The 12,500-nt window shown below is 39.4% G+C and overlaps 2 protein-coding genes across 2 annotated transcripts in view; both read left to right on the top strand.

Annotated features, from left to right (window-relative positions):
* The window catches only part of LOC138045590 (chordin-like protein 2), a 22,607-nt gene extending 13,434 nt beyond the window's left edge, over positions 1 to 9,173 (top strand). Inside the window, exons 4-7 of the mRNA XM_068892150.1 lie at positions 181 to 381; positions 792 to 980; positions 5,499 to 5,647; positions 9,017 to 9,173. Of these exons, the coding sequence (XP_068748251.1) occupies positions 181 to 381; positions 792 to 980; positions 5,499 to 5,605 (497 nt within the window). The 3' untranslated portion in view covers positions 5,606 to 5,647; positions 9,017 to 9,173. The remainder of the gene's footprint in view (positions 1 to 180; positions 382 to 791; positions 981 to 5,498; positions 5,648 to 9,016) is intronic.
* Positions 9,174 to 11,506: 2,333 nt separating this feature from the next.
* The window catches only part of LOC138045489 (uncharacterized), a 42,952-nt gene continuing 41,958 nt past the window's right edge, over positions 11,507 to 12,500 (top strand). The window contains exon 1 of the mRNA XM_068892045.1: positions 11,507 to 11,654. The gene's annotated coding sequence lies outside the window, so the exon portion shown is untranslated. The remainder of the gene's footprint in view (positions 11,655 to 12,500) is intronic.

Here is a 12,500-nt window from a genome sequence, read left to right as displayed (position 1 = left end):
CAGCCATGTTGCATGGCTGGAACAATGAAAATGTTTTGCATTAGAAAGAACATTTGTTTCCATAGGAAAAAGAAACTATTGTTCCTGCCATGCAACATAGCTGCCGTCCAAAACCTGTATTGAGTGTCTTAAATTCTACATTCTTCATTGAAAATGCTAATGATTAACTTTCCTTCACAGCCACGTGCAGAAGCGGTATAATTTTGTACCATAACGTTACTACACCCGTGGACAGCGCCTCGTGTACGGAGTGCCGATGCTCTGGTGGGAATATAAGCAACTGTCGCTTTTATGAGTGTGATGTTGGACAGGATTCTGCGCAACTGAATGCCTGCGAGAAATGGGAAGTCGGGAAACCAGGAGTATGCTGTCCCAAATGTGGTACGAATAAAGTCGAATCTTGATATTGGACTACTTGTGTGAATCCGAGAGAGAATTTTTAGTACTCAGCATGCGCATTAGGTTCGGAGGCCCATTGTACGTGGTCAGATGCTCAAAACGAATCGTAATACATTGGTCGTCCATTGGAGACCCAGGTCCCAGGACATATTTGTGACTGTTTTGAGACATGTGGCTCCGTGTGCGATTGCGTTTTAGGATTTTGTCTGTTTTAGAGTCCTCTTTTCTCCGGTAGCTCCTCAGCTGTTCTTCCTTTCTCTTCAAAACCGATAGTTGCTTCCATTGCATAAAGTTTTTTTTTTGCATATTGCAATCTTCTTGGGACCTCGACTCTAACTTAATTCACACTTTATAATAATGATAATCAGAACTTATATTATTTTTCGTTTTAGTTTGCTTTCACGCAGGCAAGCTTATGAAGTCCGGAGATTCCTGGGCCCGAACTTTGGCTTCTGGAAAATGTTACGATTGCACCTGCAAAGGTTCCATTGTCGACTGTTCTTTGGTGGGGTGTCCGGGCTGCCCTCATGGAATCCTAAAAGAACACGTGCCTGGAAAATGCTGTCCCCAGTGCAGACCTGGTGAGTGCACACCTTCGCGCTCCTTTGCAAATATAGAACTTTTAAAAAAATAGCCGTAAATTTCGTTACAATTAAATAAATCTTAATAGTGGCCAGGAATAACCCGGCATAGTGTTTAGAGTAGCAAGGCCAGTACCAGCTCAGTAAAAGCAAAATAAAGGGAAATGCTCAGAGAAAGTAGGGAGTGCAGAATTGCTTGATTAACTAATTAACTAGGAGCAAATCAATAAATCACGCCGGTTGTATAAAAGTTATATTGGCCAAAAGTGACAGAAATAATTAGATAGGTCAAACTAAAATGATTAAGATCTCTGTGGCGGTTTTTCATTTTGTCTTTCCTATCGTAATTGATGAATATAAATAAATAATTTAAGTAATTTTTGCGTCTTTTTATGCAAGACTCAGGTGTCACGATCGTTTGGGTGAGTGTAGTCCTGACTGAAGGAGTGTTTGGGATGACAACCTGAGCAGAAATCATCTTCAGATTCAAGTGATTTGTGTAACTTCAGTAGACGGTATAAATACTCTAGTGATTGATGTGATTGGTCAACTGTCTGTTAAACCTAGATGTCATTGGCAGAGATTTGATTTTCTGATTTGTTTTAATTCATTTACCACAGAATAACATGCATCAATTACAAATTATGCCTAAATAAAAAAATAATAAAATTAAAGAGAATGTTATACAACTAATGTAAAGTGTGACGAGGAAGCCCAAAAGGAAACCGTACGGGTTTATAATAGTAATGTTTGGGCTTCCCCTATACTCACAGAAAACTACATAGAGCGATTAGCTTTACATAAAAAGTACGTAATTATTAATACCGGAGAAGAGAAAAATATCAAGAAGATTTCTTGTGTAAATTTAATTGCGGAGAAACAAAAACTATGGCAAGAATGATCAGGATTCGAGGTGGGCTAGAAGTAGAAAATGGATTCAATCTACATTGGATATCAAAAAAATGTTTTAACTTGGATTTGAAGATACAGAAACTACACGAGTTGCGAATTCCAGTATTCAAAGAATTTTAAACTCTATAGGTCCTTGACAAAGAATAGAAAATTTTTAAAAATAAGTTCTATAGGTTCAAGTGGAAGATAATACGAATTTACTGGTGAATTTGTCGAACAACAGGAAAGTAATTGTCAAAGATAGGATGGAGTAAACTATTTTCATAGCAAAACATATAAGATACTACTTGCAATGAAAATATTTGGTCAACCTTCAACTATTGAAGTTAAGCTTGGGTCAGTATGAGTGTTAAATGCATCTTTGTTAACTACGATTCTCAATACGTTTCTGGAGAGTAACTAATCGTTTAAGGTTAGTTTGGTAAGTGGAACCGCACATAGCTATGCAATAAAAAAGGTATGTATGGACTAGAGAATAATACAAAGTGTGTAATGAGAGTTTAGTAAGGAAAATCTTGCTTTCAATGATATAATATACCGACAGCCTTGGAAATTTTGAGTGCAACATGGGAAATGTGTGGTTTCCACGTAAGAAGTTCATCTAAAACAATCCCAAGGAAAACAACCTCATTTGCTTGTTCTATGGAACAAGTAGGCCGGATAAGACCAGTGAAGACTGTAGGTGTATTGCGCGGAAAATAAGTCGATCAGTTATTGCTGACGACAACGTACGTCGGTCAGTATGTTGTCTGTTCATGAAGTCGATCACCGCCGTTCGTAGGATACAGGAAGTTGTAAGCGTCGGTTCACGTAATTATGATTGTGCTTAGTGTATGAATCGTTCTCTTGGGGCTAAAAAAAGACAAAATTTGTTTTAAGTCAAAGAAAATCAGAATCATGCCAAGTTAGACTAACAAAGGGTGTGTTGAGAACGTGTTATATATGCTTGTGTGATAACAACGTCCGGAAGCTTGAGTGTATTATCTTTCGGGCGTGGGTATACAGCACCGGGAATTCGACTTAATTTCTCGTGGGGCTCTGGAATTCAACAATTTTATTCGTCCTAAGGTAATGAATTTATACATTTTACCTCTGCTTTTGTTACCTATCTCAGTTTTCGCTCAATTAAGTAGTAAAATCGACGTCAAATTCAAAGACTTGGAATTCTATGTTGTTCATTCGTATTGGAGATCTTCTATCTCCTATTGAGGTTGGTGTCAGCCAAGACATCTTGGCAGCTATGTATGGAAAAATATTCTTCACGACCATTTTTGCGCACTTCCTAATGTTCGTGAAAACTCATGTGAAATGTTATGCTAACCAAAAACTGCATATGGATAGAGGTATAATCATTTGATAGATACCAGTGATCACCATTTTCATTCTTCTTCTTCTTACTGGGGAGCTTAAGCAAGGATGAAGACGACGGCTACCAGAACGCCACAAAATAAAAGGTCTAATGACCAAAAACAAAAGCTCTGCACTGCCTGCACGTGCGTTTTATATTTGTGTACATTTCTCTGCCGTCCTCGCCCTGACAACGACGTGAAATGACCAAGTTTGAAGTTATGCAGAGGACGTGAGCACCTAACGATAAATGTTCTCTTGGAATGTGGGCACACACTTTCCAAGCCGATCGACTAGGAGTAATCGCAGATTATTACAGTAACGGGAGATAATATTTTCAGACAACGTTAATTCTCGTAGCCGTCGTCGCCGTCGTCGTCGTCGTCGTCGTTGCTTAAGGTTCCTATTATTGTTAATACATGATAGAATTAGCGAAGCCTAAAAGCGGAGCTCCCGGGTTATTTGTTCTTACAACAAGTTAACCTGGCTTGAACCTGCGATCCAATCGAAACCCAGTATACCTGGTCAGCAGTCAACTTTTAAAAAACAGCTGACCTCGATGAGCTCCAAACTTGAGCCGGCGTTATAATCATGTGATACTGGTCAGCGGATACCTTGTTTTGACAGGTGTCAATTGACTATAACATGGATTTCCAATTCTCTACTTGCACGAATCCCACAATAGACCTCTTTTACCCCCTCCTCCCCCCCAAAAAAATTGCATAGGTATTGTTTTTTATTTCTCTTGGGACATCTTCATTTTTTTGGGGGGGGGGGGGGGGGTGGTGAAAGAGATGTCTCTTACAACATAAACAAGTAAAATTAGCGATAGAAAAGAAAGACGTTTCGGTGACATCGTGACACCATTTTCAAGTTCAAATGCAGTTAAGATAAACCATCAGAAAACTCTGCCCCGAAAGAGAACCCAATGGTCCGAATAGTCCTGCCCTTCAAAGACCAGGATTCGGCAGACATTCAACCTGTTTTTGTTTTGTACTAAGATCCAGCGAGAGATAAATGTGTATGAGAAAAAATCGCCTATTGTTAACCTACAACGTGTAGTTTATAAATTTAAATGTGGCTTGTGTGATGCAAGTTATGTAGGCTGTACTCTTATTAGGCTGAACACACTAAACAGTCCTCTTCGATCTATTTGCAAACACTTCATTCACGAACACTTTATTGTTCCGAAAGACCTTAACAGACATTTTTCCCTTCCCAAGATGTGCATGAATAAGTTCGATTGTTTAGTGCACGAAATGCTGGTAATTTGAGAAAAAAAAATTAGAAAATTAACACCATCTCTCAATGTCCAGTCGGACTCAACAGGCCTTTTTCGATACATTAAAGTTCAGCTTGAAAGAGAGGTTTAGAGGTCTGGACAAAGACAAAGGAAAGTTGATAATATGCAAATATTTTTCACATTCATTCCAACGTGTTTGTATTGTTTTTGTCTTCACTGCCTCACTATCAAGCTGAATATTTGATATTTCGAAAAATGGCCTATTCAAGCAAAACTATTTGCGTGACATTGCATATTTAATCAAAAAGTATGTTAATCTTGAGCGAAACTTCTGACGGTTTATCTTAATGCATTTGAACTTGATAAAGGTGTCACCGTGATGTCACCGAAACGTCGTTCTTTCCTATCGCTAATTTTTACTTGTTCTTGTTGGAAGAGATGTATTATGGGACTTGTGCAAATAGAGAATATCAAAGATGTTTGCTGCAAACTATCTGGAATAGAGGCCGCCTTAATGAGCTCTAAATTTGAGTTCGCGATATGGTCACGTGATACTGGTCATCTTGGCATGCATGGAGGTGTAGACGTACCTACGGTTGTACGGTGACCAAAACCAAATTTTCTCGCATAGATGGCTTACCATATTTTCTTATCTATGGTACTCCGCTCGCACGCCTTCGGCGTGCGGAGCTCTGCTATTATTAAATATTAATTATTATTAATAGTTGGTTTTCACCCACGTGATCAACAACCATGTTTTTCAATGAAAACCAAAGGAAATGGTCGGGGCTCCAACATGGCCGCCGTTTCTTTGTTTAGGGGCTCCAACATGGCGGCCGTGACGTCATATGAAAACCGAGAATTGGGCGTTGGGGTATTTGAAATGAACCTATGACCCTTTTGCCTTAAGTGAGTGAATAACAAAAACTGAAGCAAGCGAGGAGTGAGGTTGCGAGGAATGGTGTTGAACCTTCGATACCCTCCAGTTCATGATTGTGTTTCTGGACTTTCCGCAGAACCCACTATCCCATCTTTCACGATCCCAGCGACTACCAGAGGATACCCAGCCCTCCCTCCCGTTTTTCCGCCGTTTCCTTTTCCACTTCATGGTAATAAAAAGTGAGTGAACAACGTTTGATGAAAACAACTTCCAAGGAATGGTCAGGTATGTTAAAAATAGATTACGGATCAAAGATCTTTTCTGCAGGAAACTCTTAAGCTCTGGCCAAACTATAGAACGAAGTTAGATTCAGAACCTCTACCCGCTGACATGCTTCTCACACTTTTCAATCATTTTACCACAAGGAGTTTCTTTCGGAGCTAAGGGAAAATAAAGGAGGTTGTATTCTTGAGTCTTGAATTCTTCTTCACCGACAAAATAGATCCTGATTTTGCCTGCCATTTTATTTCGCGCAATGCGTGGACTAGCGCGTTTCCCCTCTACGCGTTTACGTTGATCTCTGTATGTGATTGGCTATTTATCTACCACTGTGGGACTATATATTAGCTAATGAGAATTAGAATTGAGCCAAAAATAACCTGAAACAGATAGTGTATGGAGGATGTACTCTCTGACCTCCTGTATTTTCTCTTGTCTGAACCAACTCGGAGTGTGAATACGCGACGCCTTTGCCGAAATTTCGCGTAAACACGCTCCTTTGAAAGGCCTCCAAATAAGGACCCGCCCCTGGCTCAAGTTGATCTTTGCTGAAAACGCGTTTTTCCACGACATGTCCCGACCAAAATAACTTGATTAACTGTTATTCAGTTCTTTAACCGTGGACACGGCTTCCCTAAATCTCGTTGAGCTAAAATCCTACTCGTAGGTTAAAGAAGTTGAATGAGGGCAGGAGTGTTGCTGGTGATGAAAATTCAATGGGCGAAATAATCACAAGCTTTTGAAACTGACGACGTCCGAAATTTAACAGCTAAATGCAGTGGAACCTCCACCTATCAAGCGGCCCAATTAAGCCGGCCAGTAATCAAAGTCCCGAAATAATGGTAGAATAGTGTTGTAAATAAAACCACTATTAAAGGGGTTATGTCACGTTATTTTAGGGTGTTCAGCGAAAATCGTAAGTTAATCACGAGTTTAAAACTCGAAAATGGTATTGTGGAATGACTTTACTGATAAAATTATCGTTACCGCACAAACTAAATAATTCTGTGCAAAAAACTGACCTTTATCCAGGCGATTTACCATGAACTTGAAAATCGTCGGGGAGACATGTTTTCACGGATTACCTAAATGCCAATCTTGTCCATTTGGGTCCATCCACGCTTCTCTTTCCTTTTGTTGTATTTCTTTTATGTTGTTCAACAGTTTAAAGTGGTTATTGCAATGTTTCATTCTACTTTTTGGGCATTTTGGGTATCATGAAATTGCAATTGTCATTCGGCATGACATAGCCCCTTTTAAAGAAGCCACCTCTATTACTTCAGCGCCCGCGGCCATTTTCTCTGCCAGGGGCCCATTTCTCGAAAGTCCCGAAACTTTACGGGCCATTCAGTTTTCGGGTGTCATAATTCCGTTTGTAACTCAAGAACAACTAAGAACAGAGAGGATTTAAGTCGTCAAACTTCACATTTTTCTTTTTGTCACCTTGAAAACATGTTAAAAGATCAGCTTTCCAAAACGAGCGGTTGGCAGTTTCACAAATGGTTTTTCGAACCCGAAAAGTTTTCGGGACTTTCGAGAAACGGGCCCCAGATGAGAGTTTTGTTTACCCCTCTATTAAGCAGCCACCGACCAAGAATTAGTTCAAGTTGGCTTTGTTTTGAAAATATGTTGAAGTAAAATACAGTCCGAGATAGATTAAGGCGACGACTGATAAAAACACTCAAACACATCTTTATAATGTTTTGATGTACAATTCCGCTGTCACTAAGCTAAGTGCTACAGTTTTTAATTCTTGCTCAACATGAAAGCTTAGTATAGAGTGCGTCAGATAAATCAATTGACATCAATTCTCCAATAACAAGCTAGATAATTTGTCCTGGCATAGTCTTCTACAATTATCTGAATTCAAATCGTTCTGTTTTAAGCTTCAATTCACTAGCCAACCATTGAATTGACAGATTGTCTCCCGTGAAGTAGTATTCACGTGGAACTTCTCAACGATAGCTGCTAACTCTGTTTAATTGTTTTCCTTTTAATAACTGCTTTGCCATGATTTGTTGCTCTCTTGAGAAATTTAGTAAGCCATATTGCCATCAGTTTCGGGACATTTTCATTTTTATTTTCAACTTCAAAATCATCCCCAGCTCATTCTTCTGACGAACCTCTATTAAGCGGCTAGCCTCCATTAAGCGGCCACTAGCCGTTAATACGTTAATTACCCCGAGGGTGGCCGCTTAATAGAGGTTTCACCGTAATAGGTACAAATCGTGGCAAATCCAGGAAGTCCACTTCTCAAGTCCTTCTCCTCCAGCGTTGTAAAAAATCCCTCTTTTTTCCCCGAAAGCACAAAGATATGTCATAAAGAGGTCACGATAGTAGCACATAAAGTCCACCAATCACGGACATTAGGCCCTTCTGTGACGTCTCGATTGTGTTTTGCCAACGGGTGACAAAAATGGACTTCAGTACGACTGCGCAAATTTCGTCGACATCTCTCTGATCTCTCTCCAGAGATCGTTATTTTTTTGTACTGAGTGAAAGAATCGAGGTCTCTCGATAAGACAACTGAATGACGTGACTAGCGTTTATGAAAACCGGGCCATTCATGTGATCGGTTCTCTTCATTCACCTGCTGCTCCCAACTGTGAGGCTTCATAGCTCAGTTTGTAGAGTATTGCACCGGTATCCCAGAGGTCATAGTTTCGATTCCTGTTAAAGCCACCTGAATTCTTCAGGTGCTTATAAAATTGTTCAGATTAGAGCAAGGATCACTTCTGATTTTCTTCATTCAGTTAACATTTTCGTTGTTGTTGTTGTTTTTCGGAATAAACGTAGGCGCTAACCGGACGTGAATAAAAAGTACGACTGCTGAGCACTATGGGTATCCATCCCCGCCAAAAATTCAAACTTACTTTTCTTAAACCCAAACCTTGGGTGGACTTTCATATTGACCGGACCAAAATGGCGGAAGAAAAAAGAGCCATTGTTATTCTGATTAGGCCTTGTTGATTAGGTATTGTTATGTTCTCTTTGTTCTTTTGTTTATTCGATTTGTCTATTCAAACATTCAATTGGTCAATTTAAAACATTGAGTTGGTCAATTCAAACATTCAATTCGGCAATTCAGACTTTCAATTCGGCAGTTCAAACATTCAATTCGGCAACACTGAAACATTCATTTCGTCATTTAAACGTTCAATTCGCCAATTCAAACATTCAATTCGTCAATCAAACATTCAATTCTGAATTGATTGTTTGATTCATGTTGACGAATTGAATGTTTGAATTTACAATTGCGAGTTTAAATTGCAAGATAGAATGCTTGAATTGAAGGCTTGCATTTAAGAATAAAAACTTTGGATTTTGGCGGGGATGGATACCCATAGAGTACTAAGTATGTTATTCTTTTCACAGGCGGTCGTCATGTAAATTTTTTGCCAAGTTCCTTGGACGTCATAATCAAATAGCATGAGAAGAAAGGGAATGTGAACAATAAATAGTTAAGCTGTAGCTTTGACCACACTGCATTAGTTGAATAAATTTGGGATTAAAAAAAATGAGTGCTTCAGTAATTTTTTTAAAGTACGATATGGTTTTTTTCCATTTCTGAACTCTTATTAGAGACTTTAAGATCTACGAAGCGGTCGTTAAGGAAAACGCTACAAAACAATGATATCGATTGGTTAAGAGCACAAATAAACGCGCTGCACGAGCGGCACGGACCTTTGCTGATATTTTTGCGGTACTCTTCACATTAACGTCGAGAAATCACCAAATTTGAGGTTTTGCCGACAACGCGAGCTTACAAAAGTGAATCTTTCATTCTCTATTGACCGAATGCAAAAATGAACGACAACAAATTATTCTTTTGTCGTTGTGTTAATTAGCCTAACTAGCCTCGTTCACACGCGTAAAATTGGAAAGAATTTGGGCTGTAAAACGAGGCTAGTTAGGCTAATTAACACAAAGACAAAAGAATAATTTGTTGGCGGCTATTTTTGCATTTGGTCAATTTTTACTCTGAAACCCTTCGCCCACATTTAGGGCCGTTTATACGAGAGAAAATAAGCCGCGGCTAACTCTGGCCGCGGCTTACGTAAGCCGCGAACACCCCGTATAAATGGTACAAAATCTACGTTCACGGCTTTCTCAAGCCGCGGCTTATCCTGGTCGGGAAGTTTATACTCGTATAAATAGTTCCTTTCGCGGCTTACGCAAGCCGCGGCCAGAGTTAGCTGCGGCTTATTTTCTCTCGTATAAACGGCCCTGAACCAGATGGAATAATCACGCAAGACTTACGATGTTGCAAAGTTATATTTTGAGGAAACGTTTTCGAAGATGTCGCCGTCGTAGATCTTTAAAAGGGAGCTTACGCAAGGGCGACGACGACGCCAACGAGAACGTTTTCTTAAAATATTATTTCCCGTCGTTGTAATAACTACGTTATGACTCCAATTCGTTCGGAACGGAAAGTGTGTATCATCATTGCAGGAATAAAACTAGCATGAACGGTGTGGTTGTTTGGGGAGGGAATTTTAAAATGTTTCGTTAATATGTTCTCGCGTCCTGTACACAACCTGAAATTTGGTCAATTCGCGTCGTTAGGGAGTTTAAGATCTACGACGGCGACGTTCGACGAAAACGTCACCTCAAAAGATAACTTGGCTCTGTCATAAATGTCTTTCGCGATCATTCAGTCTTGTTCACGTCCCACAAGATGCGCGAAGTATCCTAAAAATAAATTGGTATCGGCGGTATCAGATTTAAAATAGAGAATGAAAGATTCTCTGTTGATGCTTACGTTGTCGTCAAAACCTCAAATTTGGTGATTTCACGTCGTCGTTGTACAGAGGACCGCTAAAATACTTGGAAATGACTTCCCGTTAAAGTTTATTGCCAAGTCAATAGTTTAATTGAATGCTAACTGTTGTAAATAGAGACTAAAGCTACTTCCACTTCAGGGGCACCCAACGAGAATATAGTTCAAAACCACTTAAACATAGCATCGTTTAACCTATTTTAGTACTTAAACTGTAGATATAGGCATATTTTTATCTGAAAGTCTAGTGGTCCGAAAATTTTAGGGATCAAAACTTACGTTTTCGAAAATTTTAGCCAGAAAAAAGGCTCCCGAAAGTTCTAGGTGACCTTTTTGAGGTTAAAGTCCGTTTAAAATGGGCAATTATACCATTTTTTAGATGTTCGAAAATCCTAGGACAGGCAGGCAAGCAATAAATTTTACAACAAATGTTCCGAAAATTCTAGATCTCAAATCGTCTTCCGAACAGATATTTTCCGCAAATTGACGTTGGGTGCCCCTGCCACTTCCACAAAAATTAAAGTAGAATTCCATTGTAGTTCTCGATTTAACTCCAGAAGTTCAAGGAGGATAGCTACTGACCATGGCCACAAACCAAAACACGCTGAAGCAGTCAGAAGAACGAGTGAAACAATTTAAGAAAACAACGACTTCAAAGAGCATAACGATCTGCTAAGAAACGCAAAAGAAAAATGCAAACAAAGCCTATGAAAAGCCAGCTATCTCACTGATACAGGGCAAAATGTAACAGGCGTTCAAATACAAAATGAAAAAAACGTTATTTTCGAGACCAACTATTTTCTTGGAAGAAAACGTATCACACAGCAGTATATAGATTCAAATGTAAAGCCTCATAGGGCAAAAACCATTGCTAAATGAATTCTACAGGAACCGCCTAAAAGAGGCGTCCATTCAAATATGTACTCAAGATCGAGAGCAAAACTATAACAAAGGCAACATAAACTAGACCACGTACAAGGGAGTCGTGCACACATACATGTACAGTAAATCGTTGATAAAACGTACTTTAAATTCGTCGTGAATGATGGAGAGGGTATAGCCGTACAGAAGCCCTTAACTCGGAAACACGTGATCTGTCAAAGTAAAAGAATGTTCCGCCCACATCATGATTTAAAGACTCTTGGGATGAAGTCGACAAGCGCTATTAATACCGCGTAGTTGATTCCTTCAAAAACAAAGCACCCATTAAAAATCCCGGAGCAAAGGAGACAGGTAGGTTTTTAGTATAGGGTAGTATTATGGTTTGTTGCACACTTTTTGTTTAGTGGTCATGAAAAAAACCCAACAAACAATTCTCAGACCAATTCTTTATCCAATTAAAGGAAATAGCTCCTGGCCTGGCGACTTCATTACTATAAGCGACTTTCAGAACGAGTCAGAATACCATAGATGTTATTATTATTATGATGCAAATAAATGGCGGAGTATTCAGCAGATAAGCTCAAATTTTTTTCCATTTTATACTTTTCTGTCTGCTCTTTTGATGGAACAAATTATCCTTATAGTTTTTAGCCTTTAAAAGTCTATATTTGTGAAAGAGCAATCGGTTTTTTTTATCAGATTGGGATGACTTGGCCTTAGTGATTAAGCAAATTAAAACCCACAACAGGATACTATAAATAATCATACCAGTGTTCACGATCTCCGACTTTCGCAGTAAGAGTTTGACAAAGTGTATTACATTTCTTTGCCCTCTCTGTTGCGGGAGTTCTTTGAAAAGGAAGCTATGCTACTATTTCGGTTCTGTCAAAGTGCAGGAATGTTCCACCGTTAATGCAATTAATTCAATGGGTGTCAGTAAAGAGGTGACTAGGTTGTGTCGACAACTTGATCGATTTCCAATGTACAAAGAGCGGAGGAAAGGAAAAAAACCGTGATTCTTTTTTTGCAACAATTGACAAACGGTTGTTGACAGTTTTATTCTACAAAGACTAGCCTGCGAGCAGGCTCCCGGTGGTTCTAGGTACATGAAGAGCATGCTCGATTGCTTGGATGCGCAGGCTAAACAAAGGCGAAAAGATGTTGTCAGATGCGGTTTCACAGTCAGTGGCCACGTCT

This window comes from Montipora capricornis, chromosome 1 (assembly GCF_036669925.1).
Source record: "Montipora capricornis isolate CH-2021 chromosome 1, ASM3666992v2, whole genome shotgun sequence".
NCBI classification, from domain to species: Eukaryota; Metazoa; Cnidaria; class Anthozoa; order Scleractinia; family Acroporidae; genus Montipora; species Montipora capricornis.
The sequence above is the reverse complement of the archived record's forward strand: the minus strand, read 5'-3'. Positions and strand labels throughout refer to the sequence as shown.